Consider the following 21971-nt stretch of genomic DNA (forward strand, 5'->3'; position numbering starts at 1 on the left):
GCGGGAGGAGGGAGAGGCAGGGAGCCTCCCAGGTAGCCTGAGGGGGGAAGCAGAGGGAGGAAGAGGAGGACGGGGAAGAGGGAGGGAAGGAGGCAGCCAGCGAGGGCAGCAGAGAGGGCCGCAGTGGTTCGGGAAGCCCGAGGCTGCTGGGCCGGGAGGTTTTCTCTCTGACATTTTTACTAGTCTCCGAAGGAGGAGGAGGTGGAGGTGGAGGAGCTGAGGGGCGGAGGAGGGGGCTGGGGGGAACAAAAGGGAAGCAGCTGCTGAGCTTCCTGAAGGAAGAGAGGGAGACCCACAGAGTCAGAAAAACCCACAGCGCCCGAGGGACAGCCCAGGGGCAGAGGGCTGGACAGACAGACAGACAGCAGGTCACGGAGACAGACGACTCTACCAACAGACAGACAGCCAGACGAAGGAGACAGGGAGGGAGGGGGTGTCAGAGCCAAAGAGACCAGACAAGCAGACAGAGAGACAGCTCAGAGACAGAGGGACAGGGACAGAGAGGACGGGACAGGGCAGGAAAGGAGAGAACAGAAGAGGAAGGGAGAGAGGATAGGGAAACCCAGGGGGTCTGCGAGCAGGAGGCGGAGAGGGTGGAGGCAGCAGCAGAGACAGGCCGGCGAGACTGCAGCCTTTGAAGAAGGCGCGGCAGTGTCCCCAGGGCTGGGGTCAGGCTAGGTCGCAGGCCAAGAGACAGCATGAGCGGCTCTGCACTCCTGAGGAGGAGTTCCAGCAGACAGGGCCTGGAGAAGCTCCTGAGGTAGGTCCCTCCCGGCCCAGGCTGCATGGAGCAGGCAAGGTGCCCATACTGGCACTGCCCACAGCAGGGCTGGCACCACTGAGCCTGGGCCTGGCCAGCACAAGGTGTGGGGCAGCCTGGCCCCCAGCCTCACTGGGGTCTGCGCCCCTGAGCTGTGGGCAGGGTGAGGGGTGTACACATTTGTGTGCATATGTGTGCATACATATGCACGAGGGCCCAGGTCTTTGCTCTGCCCCTGACGGATGCCAGGACAGCCTCCCCCTTCCCACCTGGCACTGCTGCACCGCGGGCAGCCAGCCCCTCTGCTCACTGACCCCTGCCCTGCCCTACTCCCACCCAGGGGTCTCCACTGAACTGCACCCCACAGCTGCTCCCATATGAAGAGAAGGACTCCACGGGGCTGGAGACCTCGCATCTGGGTCCTGCTGGCACTCGGGGATTATCTTGTCCCCTGCCTTACGTTACAGACAATGAGCTGGGTTTGCCAGCCATGTTTGCCACCCTTGCCCTTAGCAAGCCCGCCCTGCGTGGGAGCACACAGGACAATGGTGACCGCTCGGGCTGCCGTGTCCAACTCCTGGCTGGTCATTTCCTCTGGGTGCCTGGGCCCAGTGCCGTGCCCTCTCTCAGCAGGGCTGTTTCCTCCCTGTAATGTATCTCCTGTGGTAGTGCCCACCGTGTGGTGGGAGTTCAGAGTGGTTAGTGGGCACAGACACCCTGGGAGGGCTGGCTGCCAGCTGCCCCTCCTCTGAGCCACCCGTAATGCCTTTCCTTTTCCTCAGCCCTTCCAGGCAGTTAAGGCCCAGCTGAAGTGCCACCTCCCCCATGAAGCCCATCTTGGCTTCTCTGCTGGCCTCCCTTGCCAGGTTGACAAGCCCGCTGCCTGCCCGCCCCTGGTGGTGAGAGGCCTGGTGGCCAGACCTCAAGCTCCCGGAGGGCAGAACAGGCACATCTTGGTGCCCCACGTCCACCCAAGCCCGGCACACGGTGCCAAGATTTGGGGGGGGGTGGCAAGGAGGAGTTGGCCTCATCACTCCAGCATACAGAGGTCAGGCTGCCAGACAGAAGGCTCTCCTGGTCCCACCTGGCATAGACCCTGGGCTGCCGTCCAGGTGGAGACTAGACACAGGTTTTCAGGTTTTGGCTGGGTCCTTCCCACCCTTCACTTACAAGGCATTCTCTTGACTCCCCATCCTTCCCAGGCCTGCCCAGGTACTGCTGCCCAGGTGCTGCTGCTGCCCAGGGGGACACCTTCTGCAGGCTGTCATGTCCCACGTGGAGCTAGGGCGTGTTCTTCCGGGGGACACCAGAGTGGCTGGGGATGGCCCCCAGGGGAAGGCAGAGGCATACCTGGAGTCCATTTAACAACAAATGAGGAAACTGAGTCCAAGGAGGAGAGGGGATGAGGGAAGCGCCCCTCGTTGGAGAGGGCCCAGGGCTGCAAGCGTCTGCCCCGCTGTGACTGGCTTTGTTCCCTAACCCTGCACTGTGCTGCAGCCCTCACTGAGCGGGCACTGGTAGGGCCCAGCGGGGCAGGTTGGGGGTTAGGCTCGGCGCCGTGGGAGGCTAGACAGGGGTCATTAAAATGCCTTCTAAAGGACAACAGTTTGTCCAGGACATGTGAGAAATCCACAGGTAGCTACACATGGCGGTGCTCACGGGCACGACCAACATGTGCGTCTCCAGGCCCCTGACCCACGCAGGGCTGGGCCGTGCACACGCGTGCTCCATCCTCTGCTCCCTGGGCCTGCCGCTCCCCAGAGCCGCCCCCCAGCAGACGACAAGGAAAGGGTCTCAGAGAGGGTTCAGAATTGCCCTGTGGCCCACCACACCTAGGCGCAGGGCTGGGGCGGCAACAAAGGCAGAAGAGTCTTTTCCTTATACAAGCCCCAAATAGGTGGGCTGAGCATTGGCTGGCAACAGACTGAGGTGTAAACCAAATCCAGCGGAAGCCCACTGAAAATGACCCTACGGGCACCACCCCATCTTCCTTGCCTAAATCTGGTTGTTAGTCTGGGGGTAGCGGCCATATGGCCTCCAGACAGCTACTTCCTCCCGGTCTGTACCTTCCAGCCTTGGCCACCACAAGCTGGGCCCTTACTGACCAGCTGGGTGAACCTCCAGCCCCGTCCAATCTGCCTGCCCCTGGTGACTCAAGGCCCTCTCAGGCCCTCCTCTCCCAGGCCTGTGTTGGGGCTGTTCAGGAATGGGGACTGGACCTACCACTCCAGAGCTAGGCCTGGCACTGCCCTGAGCTTCCAGGGCCTAGCCAACTCATACCACCTGACCTGTCTTATCCTTATCTGGCTCTCAGGGCCCAGAAGCTGGTGGCCGTGCCCCATCGAGGCTCCTAAGCCTGGGGACCAGTGGAGCCTCTGTCCCCGTTGCCTCTGGGTGCATGTCCACCCACTGACATGGTGGTGAGCTCCATGTGCTGGCTCTTCCTGGGGTTGCAGCCCTGCAGGCAGGTGCTGGCCCTGAGTGGCCTGGCTTGGAGCCCTCTGGGGACTCCACACGGCCAGTGGGGGTTCCAGGGCTGGCAGCGGCTGGGCTGGGCTGGCCCTGAGGGGGCTGGAGAAGCCAGACCTCCAAAGCACAGGCCCACAGGGGCGAGGCTGTGGCGGCCCACCCAGGCCCGGATGTCATGGGTGGGTAGGTGGCCTGAATGCGTGGGTGGGTTGGTGGGTGAGTGGAAGGTGGGCAGCACAGCCTGGGGTGGGGTCTGTCCCAGACACAGTCCTTCCTGGGAGCCTGGTGAATGACAGCAGGGGCATGGGAGCACGTGGACCGTGCTCTGAGAGGGCTGAGGCTCAGGCTGGGCTCCCAGCCCAGTGGGTATATAGGAGCTGGGCAGAGCGGCCAGCGTTGAGGCAGCCTTGGGCTGGGCAGCCTGGGCTGCCTCTCCTGATGTTATGTTATGGAAGGCACACTGCATGGTTCCTGGGCCCCAGGGACAGCTGGAGAGGCCACAGCCCGCAGGACACTGCACCCAGCTCAGAAATGCTTAGCACAAGTTGGTGCCAGGGCTTGACCCAGACAGGGCTCCAGGGCTGCAGAGGGCTGGCTACACTTGGGGCTCGGGCCAAAGGCTCCTGTGGGGTGATCCCTGAGGGAGGAAAGGGCACCAGGCCTGGGCCCACTGCCCCCCAGAGGCTTGAGTGTGGCTTCGGGAGGCTAGCCCCTCAAGGAGCAGGGCCTGGCCTGGGGGGCGAGAGGGGTGACGTGAGCTATAGGTATGAGGCAGTGCCAGGGCCTGGCCCAGGGGCCTGTGGGGTGATCAGGTGCAGGTGTGAGGTGGAGCCAGGGCATGACCTGGGGGGCTGCAGATGATCAGGGTGCCAGGCTGTGAGGTCTCCCCGGGACGTGGCCCTGCCTGTTAGTGGGAGGAGGAAGGAAAGTGGACGAGAGAAGAGAAAGGGAGAAAGATAAATGGGAGAGAGAGGGGTGAGGGAAAGGGGAGGGGGAGAGGGACAGCCGAGGAGGGAGGAAGAGGGTTCAGAGAGAGGAAACCAGAGGTACTGTGGTTAAAAGAAGAGAACGGCTGCGCGAAGGCAGCCCAGAAAAGGAGCCCAGGCAGGAATTATGCCCATTTAGCAGATGAGAGGACCAAGGCCCAGGGAGGCACCCTGAACCCAGGGCGGAGTTGGAGCTGGCAGCCAGTGTCAGCACCACCCAACTGCCCAGGCTGGCTCTCCAGAAAGGCTGGGAGGGGAAGGGAAGTTCAGAGAAGGAGAAAGAAGGCTAGGTGAGGCACTGGGAGGCCGAGAGGGGAGAGGGTACCTGGGAAAATAAAGGGAAAAAGAGGATGAAAGGGAAGTGAAGGAGAGGAAAGGAGCAAGGATGGGGGACAGGAGACAGCTTCTATACCTAGACTGGGACCCCAGAATGGTGCCCTGCCCTAGAATCACTTTGAGGGTGAAGGCCCTCCTGGCAGCCATCACTGCTGGTCTCCCCCTCCCCATCCTCAGGTTCTGGTTATACCATTTGCTAGTGGGGCACCCTTGGGAATGACATCGCCCCGCTGAGCTTGTTTTCCCATCTGGGATGGCTGCGGGGTTTCCCATCCGTGTGCTGATGCGGGGAAGGTCGGCTGGGGGGAAATCCTTTAATGTGGCTATTCTGGCCGAGCGTCTTTCTACCGGCCACTACCTCAGGGACAGGGGACCAGGGACAAGTCCAGCCCGACCTCAGCGACTGAGACATCTAGAAGTCACACAGGCTGTTCACAGCCCGTGGAGGCCGGCCTCCACTCCTTTCTTTAGATAAGAAAGATGAGGCTCAGGTGTCTCAGTGCCTGGTCATGGCCCTAGGGGCAGGCAGTAGGGTCTGTGGAAAGAGAAGGCACTTGGCCAGCCCCGTGGTAAAGCCCAAGCTCTCTGTTCTGTCACCACCACCCCCCAGCCCAAGAGGATCAATTTGCAAAGGGTTTGGGTGTCAGCGGACAGTGGCAGTCAGTCCAGGCATGGGGTCCAGTGGCCTGGCAGGCAGAGAAGGGGCAGTGGTGCCAGGCAGAGGGCTCGGTCATCGACGCCCAAGGCGGGGAAATTGTGATGTGTTTGGGGGAGCCAGCAGCGCCGGGGGAGCCAGGAGTGCCCCAAGAGGGCAGAGCCAGGGCCTGCAGACAGGCAGTTGAACGCCCAATCTTTCGATTGTACTGAATTCTCTTGGCCCCTGGCTGTGCTCCTTCCCAGGTGGGCAGCCAAGTTTGGAGCAATGTGCAACTCTGACTCAACGAGACTCTGAGCCCGGTGGCAGCCGTGGGCAGAGCAGTGCCTGAGGTGTGAGGCGGGTCCGGGTACGGCTGGCCAGGGAGGAGGCAGGGTGGCAGAGTTCAAGCCGGTGCCAGGGCCCAGCCCTGTGCCATGGAATGTACCCAAATCGTGCTCGGGAGCACTCCGAACGCTGCCAGGGCCGCCCAGCCCAGCTGAGCCATGAGCTCTGGGGGCAGCTGGCACCAAGGGAGAACAGGCCTGGACTGGGAGGTGGGGCCGGGGTGTGGGTGCCATGGGCGTCCCCACAAGGTGTGTGATGCCCTGGGGAGGCTAGGCAGAGCAGCACAGTGTGGAGCAGTGTCAAGGAGGTAGGCGTTGCTGGGGCCGCAGGGGCACCCGGAAGGTCTCCTGGGGCTGTCAGAGGATGAGGTGCTGGGCCAAGGTCTGTGTGAGGTGGTGGCCGGTGACTAGAGGAGCCTGGGAGTATCCACTCATGCCAGAGCAGAGGCGCATGGCAGGCAGCAGGCGGCATCTCGAGGCTGAGGTCCAGTTGGCAGGACTCCCTGGGGGGCGTGAGGTCCTGATCTCCAACCCCAAGGCCGGTGGCAGGCAGATGGGGGCTGCGGTGGATCGGAGCCAGCCGCACCTTGCCCAGAGGCTCTGGCTATGGGACTGACCATCTGGATTCCATCCCAAGAGGTAGGACACCCAGCTCCAGGGAGGTGACAAGCTGGCCTCAAATGCTGGCATGAACTGGACGCCACTCTGGGGGACAGAGCTCTGAAGAGCCACGGGAAGCCAGGGAAAGATGCCTGGGGGACACAGCCCCCACTGTGCAGTGTCTTCCAGGGGCCTATAAGGTGCAGAGCCGTGAGTGGGCACAGCCCCAAAAGGAGAGTTTCAGCGAGTCAAAGGCACTGAGGGTCAGCACTGTCTGCATGGCTTGGGCACTGGGGGAAGTAGCCCCCACCCCGGGTGCCTCCCTCCCATCAGGAGGGGTGGGCGGACGATGGAGTATCTTTGAGTTGGCCCCTGTGCCTTTGAGGGGTGGTTAGCAGGGTTGCGTGGGGCCGGGGTGAGGGGGTGGTCTGCAGGGCAGCCTGGGTGCCTTTACGGGGTGGTCTGCAGGGAGGCCTGGGTGCCTTTATGGGAGTGGTCCACAGGAAGGTCTGAGCACTTTTACGGGGGTAGTTCATGAGTTGGCCCATGAGACTTAGGTTAGGCGATCCTTGGGACCACCTGGGTGCCCTCAGGGGGTGGCTTGCTGAGCAACCTGGGCAGCTGGTGGCTCCGTTCTGCACCCAGAGCCCTATGACTTATTGATGAGTTTGGTGCATTTGAGGCCGTCACCAAGTAGCCCCTCCGTGATGTGGCCAAGCCCCTTGGTGCACTGCCTCCAGCTGAGGGCAGAGGCAGGAGTACCAGGGACCTTGTGCAGCACCGGCCACTCCACAATGGCTCAAAGGGGGACTTGTCATCAAAGGAGGGACCCCATCCCACCCAGGGTTGGTGATGGGGTCTTGCTCCTCCCAAGGGGGCAGCTCTCACAGGGGCAGGGCCAGAAGTGCCATGCCAGGCCAGGAGAGTGGCCCTAGCTGGGAAGGGGGTGGATTTGGGATTGGGTGGGTGGGAGTGGATGCTGGCGCTGGGTCCCTTTCCTGGGCCCGGGGCAGGGGCAGTGAGAGTAACTGGCCTGGGATGTGCTGGGACGGCTTAGCTTGTGGCCACCCAGGAGGGGCTGTGCCTTGGGCTTGGGGAGGCTGGGAAAAGGAGGGGGCTGCGGGGTTCCAGCTCTGTCTGCTGTGCCTTGTCCCTCCACCCTCCTCCACCCACCCCACCCCCGCCACAGTCCCCCTCCCAACTTCTCCCAGACTACTGTACACGGGTTTGCTGCCCTTCCCCTCTCCAATGGGCCTCTACCACTGTGTCCCCCACTGTGTCCCTGTGTCCCTTAAGGCTCAGCACAGTCCCCCCCAGGAGGAAGTCTTGCCAGCTACCCCCAGAACAGCTTGGGATGGGGCCCTCCCTGTGGTCCTTGATTTGCCACTTGGGGTTGGGCTGCTCTCTGACTGGCCTCTGAGACTCCGGGCGGGGGGGGAGGACAAGAGAGGGATGTGCCATCTTGTGTCCCTAGAACTTAGCCCGATAAAGCAAGGAGGGAGGAGGGAAAGGAGGAAGGAGGGAGGGAGGCTGGGCATGGATCCTTCTGCTGGAGGGCCCCCAGGCTGGCTGAGGAGGGTCTGGGTAGGGAACCAGGGAAGAAGAGGATCAGGAGGCTGGGGACAGGGGCAGGGGTATGGCTTTGGCCTGGCCACCGCACCCTCCAGTGGCAATATCTTGGGACCAGCACCTCACCTCCCAAGCCTCACTCCCTCAGCTATAAAACAGGACAGCGCCCGGTCAGCAGGGTAAGAACTGATGAGATGCTGGGGTGGGGCACACAGGGCAATGGCAGTTGGCAGCCAGGGATATGGCCTCCAGGGGCCACCAGGGAGGTCAAGTGGGGTGTGGGCTAAGCAGAGGACTGGGGTTTGGCACAGGGGGTCCCCGAGAAAGGTGAGTCTGGGCCCTCAGGGAAGCATGCGGTACTGAGCCCAGGCAGTGGGGCAGAAAGGAGGCTTGCTGGCTTTGGGGGTTTCCACTGGGGCCAACTGGGTCCCCCACAACAAAAGCCCCCAAGTACCGTCTCACAGTGGGAAGACAAGGAAGTGGCAGGGAAGGCCCTGGGGGAACCCCTGATTTAGCAGACAGAGAGCCATGATTGTTGTTGCGACTCGTAGCGACCCCCTATACAACGGAATGAAGCACTGCCCGGTCCTGCACCGTCCTCACAATCCTTGCTATGCTTGAGCCCACTGTTGCAGCCACTGCGTCAATCCATCTGGTTGAGGGTCTTCCTCTTTTTCACTAACCCTCTACTTTACCAAGCACGATGTCCTTCTCCAGGGACTGGTCCCTCCTGATAACATATTCAAAGTACGTGATGCGTAGTCACGCCATCCTTGGTTCTTAGGGGCATTCTGGTTGTACTCCTTCCAAGATGGTTTTGTTTGTTCTTTTGGCAGTCCATGGTGTATTCAATAGTCTTCACCAACTCCGTAATTCAAAGGCATCAGTTCTTCTTTGGTCTTCTTTATTCGTTGTCCAGCTTTCACACGCGTATCATACGATTGAAAACACCATGGCTTGGGTCAGGCACATCTTAGTCTTCAAGGTGACATCTTCGCTTTTCAACACTTTAAAGAGGTCTTTTGCCGCAGATTTGCCCAATGCAATGCGTCTTTTGATTTCTTGACTGCCGCTTCCGTGGCCGTTGATTGTGGATCCAGGTAAAACGAAATCCTTGACAACTTCCATCTTTTCTGTCTGTCATGATGGGGCTTATTGGTCCAGTTGTGGTCCATGGCTATGAAGAGGGGTAAAGGAAGTCCTGAGGATGGTGGATGCCCTTCATCATCGCGACGACTGAAAATGAGCAGTCCCCATCAACAGGCTGTTATGGCCTTTTACCTTAGAAAGCACATTCCTGCCCAGGTGGCCCTGGAGCCACCCTGACCAGGATACACAGCATTGGTGGGTCAGCCTCAGCAGGCAGGAAGCGGGGTGCTCCTGGGCTGTCAGGGGCTGGGGAGGGGCTGGGCTGGAGGCCCAGGTACCCGTTCTCTGGATCAATCCCTAGGGACCCCTGGCACCTGTCTTTGAGCCCACAGGGCACTTGGCATGTGGAGAAACCGTGGGTGGCAGCCTTTCTCCCTGACAGTTTTGGGGTACCTGAGGCTGTGGCTGTATCCACTGTCTCCCCCATATCAGCCTGCGCACCCTGCAGGGATGGCGCCGTGGCCCTTCAGAGCCCCCGACTAGATGCCTCCTCAGGCTGTATCCTGGGGTGTCGCCCTCTCCATGGTATGCGGAAGCCAGCGTTGCAGCCAAGTGGCCACGTGCTAGTGTCGACTCCTCCAGGCAGATTTCCCACAAAAGGCCACAAAGGGTCACAGGAGTGGGGATGCTGTGTAGTCTCACCCAAGGCCCCCTCGCCCCTCATGGGGGTTTAGCTGCATTCTCTGCACACAGAGTGTGACAAGGGGAAGCTGGGGGTTGGAAATACTGAGGGCTCTCAGCCAAGAAGGGGTCTAGAGGGCCCTGAAGCCCAGTTGCCCAGGTTGGCAGACTCACCACCAGGTCAGCATGGAGAGGGAGGGCTTCAGTCTTAGCTAAACAGTTTACTGTAGACAGTGAGGCTGGGGAGGAGGTATGCGGGACCATGTCTCTGCCACCATCTACCCCTCTTCTGGCTGGGGGAGGCCCCAGCTCCCAGCTTCCCTTCTGCCATACCAGGCCACATCCCTCTTTTGGGGCCACATCCAGCCAGCATCAGCCCCTTGGTTTCCTCCATGCAGCCCAACCCCCTTCCTTCCCCACCGCCCCTGGCCTTGTCTGGTCTCATCCTGGGTCCCCCAAGGATGACAGTAGCCCTCTATGCCCTAGTGTTTCCCTGCCCCGTGCTTTCCAGGGCAGCCAGGGACTCTAGGCTACACCTTCCTCCAGTCCTCTACCTCTCTGCTCTGAACTTTATGAGGCTCCTACAGCCCCTAGCCCCGGCTGAGCTCCGGCCCTGCCCCTAGCTAGACAGGTACCGTCCATGGCGAAGCAGCAGCATACCCATGTGGTCTGCCCCAGGAGCAAGGGATGCAGAGAGGCCTCACATTGGCTGAGAGACACAGGGAGGGGCCTTGTGCCTGGAGTGAAGGGGGAGGGGAGCTGGTTCCCAACTGTTCCTGGGCTCATACCCACCTTGGACCCTCGGGCCTCACTGTGGCATCCACCCAGGCAGCCCTCTTCTGGCTCCCCTGACCCCCTGCTCACTGCCTCCTCTGGGGAGTCCCTGACCCCCCACGCTCTGCATAGCCTTATGAGCTCAGTGTCTCCCCAGACCAGCCCCTCCTGGGGCCGGGGACAGACAAGGGTAGTTTCTGGGGGCTTCTTGTTCAGTCCCCAACTTTCAACAAACCTGGCCCGAGCCCTCCCTCTCGTTTGCCTTCTTCTCCTTGATGTCCAGCCCCATTGTCCGACCTGGCCCTGCATCCGTCCCCTAACCAGGCCCCTGGCCCAGGCTTCTCTGCCCCTGTTCATCCCTCTGTAGCCAAGGCTTTCTTCTAGAAGGCAGATCCAGGCATACCCTTCACTGGCGTGGGGCCTCAAGGGTGGTGTCTTGTCTTAGTTTGGGTCGCTTGAGCCCTTCCAGGGAACACAGGGACTCCCCAGCCTTCCCTACCCACACGCCCACCCCCCCCGCCCCGGGCTGGCCAGCCTTCTTCGTCTCTCCGAGCTCCCTGGCCCATGGGCCTGCTAATTTGGCTGGAGCTGTACCCCCTTCCTGGCCCAGCAAGCCCTGTTCATCTCTCAGACCCAGGCAGGGTCACCTCCTTCCCTGGGCAGAGGGCAGGGTTCTGCCCACAGCAACACGGTGGGTGTCTGCCTCACCTGTGGCCCTTGACGCTGGGGAAAAGGATCACCCAGGCTTGGGACACACCCCGAAAGGCTCTCTGGGGTGCTAGGAGGGAGGGGTGGTGGAGAGGATGGGCTGGCCTAGTGCCAGGGGTTCTGGGTGGGGGGCCTCTGGGTTCCTGGCAGCTGTGGCTCCCTGTCCCCACACCCCGGCCCTGGGCGAAGGGCGCTCCTCCTGCTCGCCCTACCCACACCCACCTGCTCCCCTGGGGCTGTCTCTGAGCTCCCAGCTCACCCCCCAGCTGCCTCCTGAGAATGCCTGACACCCAGGCCCACTGCAGCACTGGGCAGGTGAGGGGCCATGCCCTCAAGCCCTCTCTGGGAAGCCTGGGGCAGACCCAGCATTGCACAACTGTGGGGACCCTTCCATGGTGGCCACATAAGTGTGCCCCGAGAGTGGGGTGCAGGCTGTGCCTACCCACCGTTGCCCTCCCCCTAGCCTCTGCCCCCCTCAGACCTGCTTTGCGTGGTTCGGTGCTTGTGTTGCGCCACCCACCCAGAAGCCAGCAACTAGGAAGACCTCTTTGTGACTCAGTTTTCCCTCCCGTGTGCTCTGTGTCTACTCCAGGGCATCCACTTGGGTCAGTGGCACAGGAGGTCACAAGGGAGGTGGAGAACAGGGGGGACCAGAGACCTCGGGGCTCAGGAGGGCCATGCCCCTGCTCCTGTGGGGAGCCTGGGAGCACGTGGCTGAGCAGACCTCCAACACGAGCCCAGACCTGGCATCTTCCCTTCAACCCCAGCCAAGCCCTCCTGAGCTCTCCCCAGGACTCAGAACAAGCCCTGTCTGTCCTCAACCTTACAGCCAGGGGCAGGATGTCAGGTGGGGTGCCACGAGGCCGCCTGCAGGGAGCAGAGCCCTGATAGGCGCAAAGTCTGCTGCATCTTCTGGAGGTCACACTGAGAGGAAGGGGCTGGGACAGTGGGAAGGCCCCACTTGGGTCAGGACCAACCCTTGGACCTGCAGACCCTCGGTGGAGGCTGGGGGACAGGACTGAGGAGCTGTGGAGGGAGGTGAGGAGGGGGCCGTCTCCTGGTCAGGGCAGCAGAGGCAGCCCCTGAACTTAGGGAGCCCTGCTGGCAGGGGAGCAAGCCAGCGTCCTGGGCCTGCTGCAGATCTGCACGGGCTAGTACACTAGGGGGGACAAGGCCACATGGTGGGGGCATGGGACGGTGAGGGGTGCAGGGGGAATGCCCCATTCTGCAGGGCCTTGGGCGGAACCCTGGGCTGCGGCTGAGCCAGAACAGACAGGAAACGGCTGATCACACTTGCTCGGGAACACCAAATCCCAGGCAGCTGCAGGCAGGCCGCGCCAGGCCGCCATCGCGCTCCTGACAGCTCTGTGCGCGCCAAGGGGGCCAGTCGGGGCGCCTTCCCAGGCCGCCATCGCACTCCTGACAGCTCTGTGCGCGCCAAGGGGGCCAGTCGGGGCGCCTTCCCAGGCCAAGGGCCCCCACCCCACCCCAGGAGAGCTGCCCCCCTCCCAGTTCCCAGAACGGAGCCCAGCTGTGGAACCGCGCAGTGAGGTCACGGGGAGGGGGCCAGCAAGGCCCCATTACTCACATCCTGGCAGGGGGAAGGGAGGGGTGCAGAAGGCGGGGCCGGGCAGACTCACCAGCCCTGGGTCAGGGGCTGGGGACCAGCGAGGGGCTTTAGGGGAGGCAAGGAGACCCCCAGCCTGCACCCCATGTAGACACTGCCCCAAGTCCCTGTCCAGTGAGGGGACAGGAGGCTGACCTTCTGAGTCCACAGAGGTGATGTTCTCAGAAAATAGGAAGTGCAGGCCGGGCCTCCCGCCAGGGGCTACACCACGTTGTCCAGGCAATGCAAGGAAAACAGTCAACAGTGTGGCCAGGGGCCCCGAGAGGCCTTGCAGGGGCTGGAACGGCCGTGCTGCATCCCTGGTTCCCACGTATGAGTCCTCATGTGCGTGTGCACACACGTGAGCACTGGGGCGTTGAGGTGTCTGGAGGTGTTGGCCCACGTGTGTATGTGTGCATGTGTGTGTGTGTGTGTACAGTGCCCCCAGCGTGACATGGATCTAAGTCTGCATGTACATGCGGACGTTCATGCGTGTGCATGTGTGCATGTGTAGCAGTGTCTGGGGGCTGTGGCCCACGTGTGTCCATGTGTGTGTTCCCACATGGACCTGAGCTAGGATTCATGGAAAAAGCTCACGTGTGTCTGTCTTTGTAGGTGCCCGCTCTTGTCTGTGCTCCTGTGCACATGCGTGTTCAAGTGAAAGCCTGCCCACACGTGTGGAGCTGAGTGTCTGGCTGGGTATGCGTGCACGGGTCTGTGGGCCCTCTGTGGTCTGTGGCCGTGTAGTCTGCGGAACGTGGCTGTAGAGGGCAGGCTGGACCCGCTGGGGACCTGAAGGGGTTTGCACAGATGGGGCGCTGGAACCCCTGGGTGTGATCGGCTGCATACGTCTGTGCTTGTGGAGGCTCCTAAGCTTGATGGAAAGGGAACGGGGAACAGGTCTAGGGTGCCCTGGCCACTGCAGGAAGCCCGACTCATCCACCGGCAGGGCCCACAGAGGAGGCCTCCAGACAGGCCTCAGACCCACACCCACACACACATACACCAGGGCACACACACACCCCAGGGTACACACTGGGGTACACACATGCATACATGAGAACACACACTGGGGCACAGGCACACACAGTGAGGCACACAAACACCAGGTCGCATGCACACATACACACACGCACGCACATGGCACACGCCAGGGCACACACTGGTCCACAGGCACACACACCATGGTACACACACACGCCAACACACATGCACACACACCATGGTACACACACGCCAACACACATGCACACACCAGGACACATGCGCTTATACACTCACCAAGGCACACACACCAAGGCACACACGCCAAGGCACACACGCTAAGGCACACACTGGGCCATGCACACACACACACACACAAGGCACACACCAGGGCACAGGTACAGACACCAGGCACACACACACACCCTGAACACACACTGGGCCATGCACACACATGCACAAGGCACACACCAGGGCACACACTGGGGCACAGGTACACACACCAGGCACACACAAACACCCTGCACACACACCAGGCCATGCACACACACACAAGGCACACACCAGGGCACACACTGGGGCATGGTACACACATGGAGGCACACACACCAGACACATGTACATATACACACACAAGGACACATGCACCAGCACATACCAGGGAACAGGCACACATGAATGACACACACCGGGGCATGCACACACTCACTGGGACACACACGCCAGGGTACACATGCACATACTGGGGCACACACACATTCACCGGGGCACACACACTATGTGCACACACACACACACGAATGACACACCAGGGCACACGTGCATACACCTGGGCACATGCAGACACTTAAAGCATCCCAGGCACCCGTGTACACACAGGCACGCATGTCCACACACCAACACATGCAGATGTCTACAAGCATGTGCACTTAGATGTAGGAATGGGGAGCGCACAATGGCGGAGTCCAGCCCCCCTCCAATGGCGGAGTCCAGCCCCCCTCCAAGGACTCCCTCCAGGAGCACCCCAGGGACTGTCCCAGGAGTGGGCTGCGGTGTCACCTTCACTGAGCCCCACAGCCCAGGTACCCAGTTTCCACCCTCCCTGCCCATCTCTGTTCCGACCCTCCGTTTGAAGGGACTCTGGGTGCAGGTCTCAGCCGACAGCCACGAGAGCACCCCAGGCTCTACCTCCCAGGTAGAAGGGCCACAGGCCCCACTCCCACCAAGGGCGGCCAAGGCAGGAAGTGGGCCTCATCTGCCGGGCTGATGGGAGCCAGGTGTGGGGAATTAGCAGCTTCCTCGGGGCCTGTGGGGGTGGGAGCTGCAGGCACTTCTGAGGGGCCTGGTGTGGGTGGGTGGGGGTGCGAGATCAGAGCAGGCGGTCTGGTTTGCGTGGCTGGAGTCCCACGTGGCCGCTGGGGGGAGCAGGCCTTGAACTTGAGCCTGCAGAGGGGCCTGGTTTTTGTCTGAGAGGCTTAGGGAGACCCGGGAGGGAGATTAGATCATGGGCTGTGAGGGCTGCCAGGAGCATCACGCAGCCTCACTGTGGCCAGGGCCTGAGGGTCACACGGCGGACACGTGCAGGAGGGGCAGGCCTCGGCCCGGGGACCCCAGCCCTGCGCCCGGCCTACTCCTGAGGCGGTGAGCCCCAGAGAAGCCCATGGTGGTCCCACTAGGTGTGGTGGGCTGAGGCCACTGGGCCGGGGGCAGCCAGGTTTGGAACCGTTGGTCCCGGGCAGACCCTCGAGCTGTTCTCTGGCTCTCCCTCGCCCCATGGTCCTTCTCTGGTTGTCTCTGCCCGTGGGGAGTGGACTCGGGTAGCTGTGGCTGTCGGGGTGCTGAGGGGGAAAGCCCTCCCTTGCTGGCTTTTCAGTGAGCCTCAGTTTCCCCATCTCTGAAGCTGCAGCCACTCAGTGCAGAGAGGCCTCTGAGGCGGAGCCAGGGGTCGGTGGTGATGGGTGGGCTGACCCTGAGGGGCCCCTCAGCTGGGGGGTCAGGCCAGAACACGGCTGGGCCTGGGGTCCCGCCCGTCCGGCCCGGCCTACACACAGGCCCTCCTCAGGGCACAGCAGCAGTGCGCACCCACTCCCAACAGGCCCACTTTGGGGGGCAGGAAGGAGTGTCCAATCCATCTGCCCAACTGGATCTGCCCCTGGTGGGACCCCAACCTGTCCCCCAGTGCCCGACTGGCCACAGCCACATGGACTTGAGGAGGATGTCTGGTGTCTGCTGCCCAGGGGCCCCCGGCCCTCACCTACCCCTTCCCAGGTCCCCCCTGGCCACATGGGCCTGAAGCCCAGCTCCAGACTGATCCAGGGCAGCCTGTGGAAGGTGGTCTCGAGCCCCTTCCTTGAGCTTTTTCCGGGCTGTTGAGGCTCCGAGGCCCTGGGACCTCCATCTGAGCCTTAGGCCCCTTCTCCACAGTCTCACATGGCCTCTGGTTTTAAGATGGGTAAACTGAGGCCCAGAGCGGGCAGGGAGAAGTGGGGCGCAGCATCCTGTCCCCAGCTGAGCCTAATGACTCTCTGGGGTCCCCCCAGGCTCACCACCCAGCGGAGTGCGGAGGACGAGGAGGAGGTGGCCCGGGAGCGACGCCGACGTGAGCGGGACCGGCAGCTACAGGCTGAGGACGAGGACCTCGACCACCAGGCCCTGGGGCCAGAGCAGGACAAGCTGTAAGCCACCCCACCAGTGTGCCTGGATCCAGGACCCCGACTTCATGCAGCCAGGGCCTGGGCACAGGGAGTAATGGGGGAGCCCTGGGTTCGGGGTCCCAGAGCAGGGGGAGACAGGCTGAGAGGGCCTTGCCAGGAGCAAGACAAAGCGCAGAGTGCTCAGGGTGAGGGTCCTCAGCCGGCAGTGTGGACGTGGCCATGGGGAACACATGTGGCTGCCTGCCGGGCGCTGACTCAGGCTCTGGCTACCATGCAGTGGGGCCAGGTCCTTGCTTGAACTACGCTGGCCCCAGCTGCATGGCCCCGGCCCCAGCGCCCCCCACCCAGGCCCTCGGCTGTGACTCATGGAGGCCCAGGCTGTCTTGGCGGGACCCTGGTCGGCTCGTTTCCTCCCCAGACCCAGGAGGCCGCGGGGGGCTGGGTGTCTTTCCAACAGCACTCCCCTTCCTCTGGGCCCTGCTTTGTTTCATTATTTCCAAGTCAGCAGCTCTGGGCGGGTGGGCTGCTGCAGCGGTCACAACCCCTCGGCCAGGTCCTGGGGCCAGGGGAAGGGGCAGGTGGAGGCCAGGAGCCTGAGCCCACAGGAGCCCCCGGCCCACACAGCACAGGGGCAGGCCATGTGACTTCTGCCACAAGTGTCTGGGCCTGTGGTCTGGGGGACTGGGCGCAGGGGGCTCAGCCAATGAGGACACTGGGCTCAGAGTGAGCATGGGGGCCACAGAGCCTGGGACTGAGCTGGGGAGCCACACTGAAGAGCCCAGGCTGACACGGGAGACACAGCCTGCCCTCAGGGAGTCCTAGTCTGATAGGGGAGATACAGCCCTGCCCTCAGGGAGTCCTAGTCTGATAGGGGAGACACAGCCCTGCCCTCAGGGAGTCCTAGACTGATGGGGGAGACACAGCCCTGCCCTCAGGGAGTCCTAGACTGATGGGGGAGACACAGCCCTGCCCTCAGGGGGTCCTAGGCTGATGGGGGAGACACAGCCCTGCCCTCAGGGGGTCCTAGACTGATGGGGGAGACACAGCCCTGCCCTCAGGAAGTCCTAGACTGATGGGGGAGACACAGCGCTGCCCTCAGGGGGTCCTAGGCTGATGGGGGAGACACAGCCCTGCCCTCAGGGAGTCCTAGACTGATGGGGGAGACACAGCCCTGCCCTCAGGGAGTCCTAGACTGATGGGAGAGACACAGCCCTGCCCTCAGGGAGTCCTAGACTGATGGGGGAGGTATAGCCCTGCCCTCAGGGAGTCCTAGGCTGATGGGGAGACACAGCCCTGCCCTCAGCGGGTCCTAGGCTGATGGGGGAGGTATAGCCCTGCCCTCAGAGAGTCCTAGACAGATGCGGGAGGCATAGCCCTGCCCTCAGGGAGTCCTAGGCTGATGGGGGAGACACAGCCCTGCCCTCAGGGAGTCCTAGACTGATGGGGGAGACACAGCCCTGCCCTCAGGGAGTCCTAGACTGATGGGGGAGACACAGCCCTGCCCTCAGGGGGTCCTAGGCTGATGGGGGAGACACAGCCCTGCCCTCAGGGGGTCCTAGACTGATGGGGGAGACACAGCCCTAGCCACAGGGAGCTGTGCTTACAGCCGACAGGGATGTCCTACCCTGGAGCCCAGGAGCCAAGTGAGGGGAAGTGTGGGTTATGGGACGGGGCCTTGGGCTGCCGTGTGTTGCCTGTGCCCTCCAGGGCCTCTGAGCCCACTCCTGTTCCCCCAGGCTCCACCGGAAAACCTCGGAAACCCCTGAACTGGATGAGGATGAGGGTTTCAGCGACTGGTCCCAGAAACCAGCACCACGAGGGCAGCTTGCCGCAGATGGCCGGGAGGCCACTCTCGGGGACAGCCCACAGGAGCAGGAACAAGAGGAGAACCGGCAAGTGATGTAGGCCCTCCCCAAACCCCTCAACCAGCACCCCAGCACAGCAGTCCCTTGGCTCCCCCTTCCCAGCCAGCCCCCCAAGATGCCCCTGTGGCTGTGAGGGGAAGAGATGGAGACCGGGAGGGAGGCCGAGGGGCCTGCGGGGAGGGGGCGGTGAGGACATCTCATTCCTGGGCTCCCTAGGGCCCTGGGCCCCGTCCAGAGCAGCTGCAGCCAGGCCGGGTGTTGCCACATCAGCACACATCTGCAGCCCACTTACGTAATGGAGGCTCCATGGCCCCACTCCGCCCGCCCCTTCCTCCCTCGGGTCTGGCCTGCCTCCATTCCCACGGAGGAGGGGAGCAGGTATTTCCAGATGTGGGCCTGTGAGGCAGCTTTCCAGATGTGTGTGCCTGTCTGAACCGGAGCAGGCGGGGGGCCCAGGGAGCAGGCTGCTCCCCGGCCTCTCTCCCCTCTCCACAATTCAGGGTCTAAGCTGCTGACAGCACCCCATTGGCTGCCCCTGAGGCTGCCATCTGTCAGGACCCAGACCTGCCCTCAGGAGCTCCAAGTTTGGGGGACAGGGCCACCCATTGCCTGAAGCGGAGCCAGAGCTCTCCCCTCTCTGGGCCACCGCCTGGTCCCCCCAGACCCCCTGAGTGGCTGTGAGCTCTGTTGAGACCCCTTGCATTGCCCGACCCCCATCTTTTCAATTGTCAACTAGGCTCCCACACCTCAGGGGCCAACAGGTCCTGGCTTGGCCCACTGCCTGCCACATCTCTTCTGGGCCTCAGTTTCCCCATCTGCCCTGGGGAGTTACTGCCTGCTCTGAATTTCTCAGAGGGGTTAAGGTCAGCAGGGTGGGCCTGTCCACTGGCTCTGGGGCTCCCTACTCCCTACCGGCTGGCTGGGCTGGCTGGTTCCCGACAGCAGGGGGCACTTGGGCTCTTCTGGTGGAAGTCAGAGCTGGCGGCTTCACAGGCCTCCACCCCCCCCTGCACCTGCTGACTTCCCACCCGCCTGAGCCCTGAATGGCCCTCTGTGTGGCTGCCCTGGCTCAGACCCCAGCCCACCTAGGGTGGGTGGGTCTGGGTCGTGGCTGGCACGTACACCAAGAGGCCTGAGACCATGGAAAATGGCAAAGTTTCCCATCTTCTTCTCCAAGTTCAGGCCCGCTCCAATGAGAGCCACTCCGGCTGCCTGCTGGCACCTCCCCTCCCCCGTGGCCAGCACAACTGGCCCCTCTCCCTGTGACCCCCTGCCTGGCCTTGTCCTGCAGCTAACCCAGCCCCCAGGCCACCCACAGACCCCGCATTTCCCTCCCATTGGAAGTCCTCCTCCCTAAGACCTGCTGGCCTCACACAGAGCATGGCTGGAGCAGCACCCAGGCAGCCCCAGTCCCAGGGGACCAGCCAGCCGAGGGCAGACACCATGAGTTGGAAGTGGGCGAGCAGAACATGAGGCTGGAGCTTGTCCAGAAAAGCTGACCTAGGCTCTGGGAGTGAATTCCTTGACACTCCACTGATCTGACTACCCCCATTTTCCAGATGGGAAAACTGAGTCTTAGAAATGGGCAGGGACTCGAATCAAGTAATGGAATAACCCTTGCTCGGCTCTGCCTCCTTCCTCCTCCTCACAGGGCCCATGGGCATGAACAGGTGGATAGCAATGGACCAGGCCAAGCCGAAGTCCCCCTGGAAGGGCTGTGCCTGAGCCCAGTGGTGGAGCCCCAGGAGGATCCGGGTCTGGAGGAATCAGAGCCTCAGGACCCAGAGAAGCTGGCCCAGGACCCCCAGGGGCCAGCGGAGGCTGGGGAAGCAGAGGAGGAGGTGACAGTGGCTCCACCTTGGGCACTCTGGGAGCACTCTAACCCCTGGGTTGGTGGGTCTTTGCTGCCTGTACCTTCGGGGATCTCACGGCACTGGCCCTGGGGAAAGCCAGCACCCTACACCCTCAGATTCTGCAGCCCCTTCTTATTCCACATTCACAGAGTATTGGGGTGTGGGGACCCTCGGGACAAGTTTGTCCTCCATACTCAGGAGCTCTGTCCTGGGCTCATGGGCCAGCAGTGGAGAATTCCAGGATGGAGCGCGTCAGGGCTGGAAAGAACCTGAGGCCCAGGCAGGGGAGAGCTGTGCTCCAGCAGGCCCTGGGGTGGGGCAGGAGGGATGCAAATGGCTGGCCATCCAGGTCCCATAGCCTCAGATTTTCCATCCCCAGCACCTGCACTGTCAGCAGCCCAGGACACCCAGCCCCTTGGCCATGGAGGGGGCTGTCGAACACAGTCCACCTCCCCTGAGCCCCACCACCAAGGTAGGTCAAGCTCCAAAGCCTGCTCCCATTTTCTCTCCCAGTCTCATGACCGAAATGAAAACCTGAGAGAGGCAGCCACATATCAGCCACAAGAACACAAGGGCACGTCTAGCTTGTTCTCTGCTAATTTCCCCAGCACCTGGCACTCAGAAAATTCTGTAGTTGTTGCTGGAATGATGGATAAATGGATGGAAGGAAGGAAAGAAGTTCGGATAGATGGGTGGGTGGATGGGTGGATGGGTGGGCGGGTGGACAGGTGGACAGGTGGACGGATGGATGGATGGACGGATAGATGAATGGATGGAAAGAAGAAAGGAAGGAAGAAAGGATAGTTGGATCAGTGAGTGGAAGGGAGAGAGGAAGAATGGATGGATGGAAGGAAGGAAGAGTGGGTAGTTGGATGGACGGATGGATGAGTGAGTAAATGGGTGGATGGGTGGATGGATGGAAGGAAAGGTAGGTAGAGGGAAGGTGGATGAACAAAAGGGTGGGTGGTTGCGTGGAAATGTGGGTGGGTAGATGAATGAATGGAAGGAAGGGTGGGTGGATGGATGAGTGAATGAATAAAAGTAAGGAAGAATGGATGTATGGTTTGTTACCTTGGGCACGGGAGCAGAAGATAGAGTTTAGCCCATGAGCACAAGCCAGCAGGAGACAGATCTCAGGTCAAATTAAGCCAAAATTTCTATTTGGAGAAGTTGCCCCAAGATGGACTGAGCCACTAAGGTAAATGATGCTCCCTGTTCGAGTTCAAGGCGACAGGAGATGGTCTTCTTTCTGGATGCTGAATTTCTCCAGAGTTGGGAGATCAGTATAGAAGCCAGTCCCACCCAGATCAAAGATGCCAGGTTTCTCAACAGATAGAAGTCCACTGCACTCTCCTGTGAATTAGACTGTGAGCTTTCTCTGGCCACCCAGACTCATCTCCCTGCCTACTCTCCACAGCTCATCGACAGGACTGAGTCCTTGAACCGCTCCATAAAGAAGAGGTATGTCTTACCAGACCCAGGCTCAGAACTGGGGTTTCTCCAGGAGGGGATTAAGGAGAGGGACTGAGAGGGTGGAGATGTGGGGCATGAGTGTGTTCTGGCAGAGACTCAGAGTGGGGTGGGGTACAGCCAGGTGCTGCAGGGCTTGATACTTCTCCTACCCACAGTAACAGTGTGAAGAAGTCTGAACCAGCCCTACCTATCTCCAAGATTGATGAGCGCCTGGAGCAATACACCCAGGCTATCGAGGTACGCCCGGTCCCCTCCTCTGCAGTTCAGTGTCTTGTTCTATTCTTGCACCCAATCCTCCACCAACTCACACTCCCCCACCAACCCAAACTCCCCCACCAACCCATACACTCCCTCACAAACTCACTCCCTGTCACCAAATCAACCAGTCCCCCACCAACCCACGCTTTTCCACCAATCCATGCTGCCCACCAACCCAACGTCCTCCATAACCCACGCTCTTCCACCAACCCATGCTGCCCCATAACCCACACTCCTCCATAACCCACGCTTCCCCACTGACACACGCTCCTTCACTGGCCCAGGCTCCCCTGCCAACCCACTACCTTCCAGCCCCATGCCATGA

General features: G+C 61.7%; 1 protein-coding gene across 3 annotated transcripts in view; it reads left to right on the forward strand.

Moving 5' to 3' along the window:
* Window positions 1-21971, forward strand: part of LSP1 (lymphocyte specific protein 1) — a 44243-nt gene that overhangs the window by 16342 nt on the left and 5930 nt on the right. Inside the window, exons 2-7 of one of the 3 annotated variants that reach the window (XM_064287566.1) lie at window positions 16084-16218; window positions 17934-18098; window positions 19714-19903; window positions 20280-20387; window positions 21333-21376; window positions 21544-21625. In XM_064287566.1, coding sequence (XP_064143636.1) covers window positions 16084-16218; window positions 17934-18098; window positions 19714-19903; window positions 20280-20387; window positions 21333-21376; window positions 21544-21625 — 724 coding nt within the window. The remainder of the gene's footprint in view (window positions 1-16083; window positions 16219-17933; window positions 18099-19713; window positions 19904-20279; window positions 20388-21332; window positions 21377-21543; window positions 21626-21971) is intronic. The other 2 variants (XM_064287567.1, XM_064287568.1) reach the window with 2 other exon arrangements.

The sequence above is a fragment of the Loxodonta africana genome, chromosome 7, assembly GCF_030014295.1.
Source record: "Loxodonta africana isolate mLoxAfr1 chromosome 7, mLoxAfr1.hap2, whole genome shotgun sequence".
NCBI classification, from domain to species: Eukaryota; Metazoa; Chordata; class Mammalia; order Proboscidea; family Elephantidae; genus Loxodonta; species Loxodonta africana.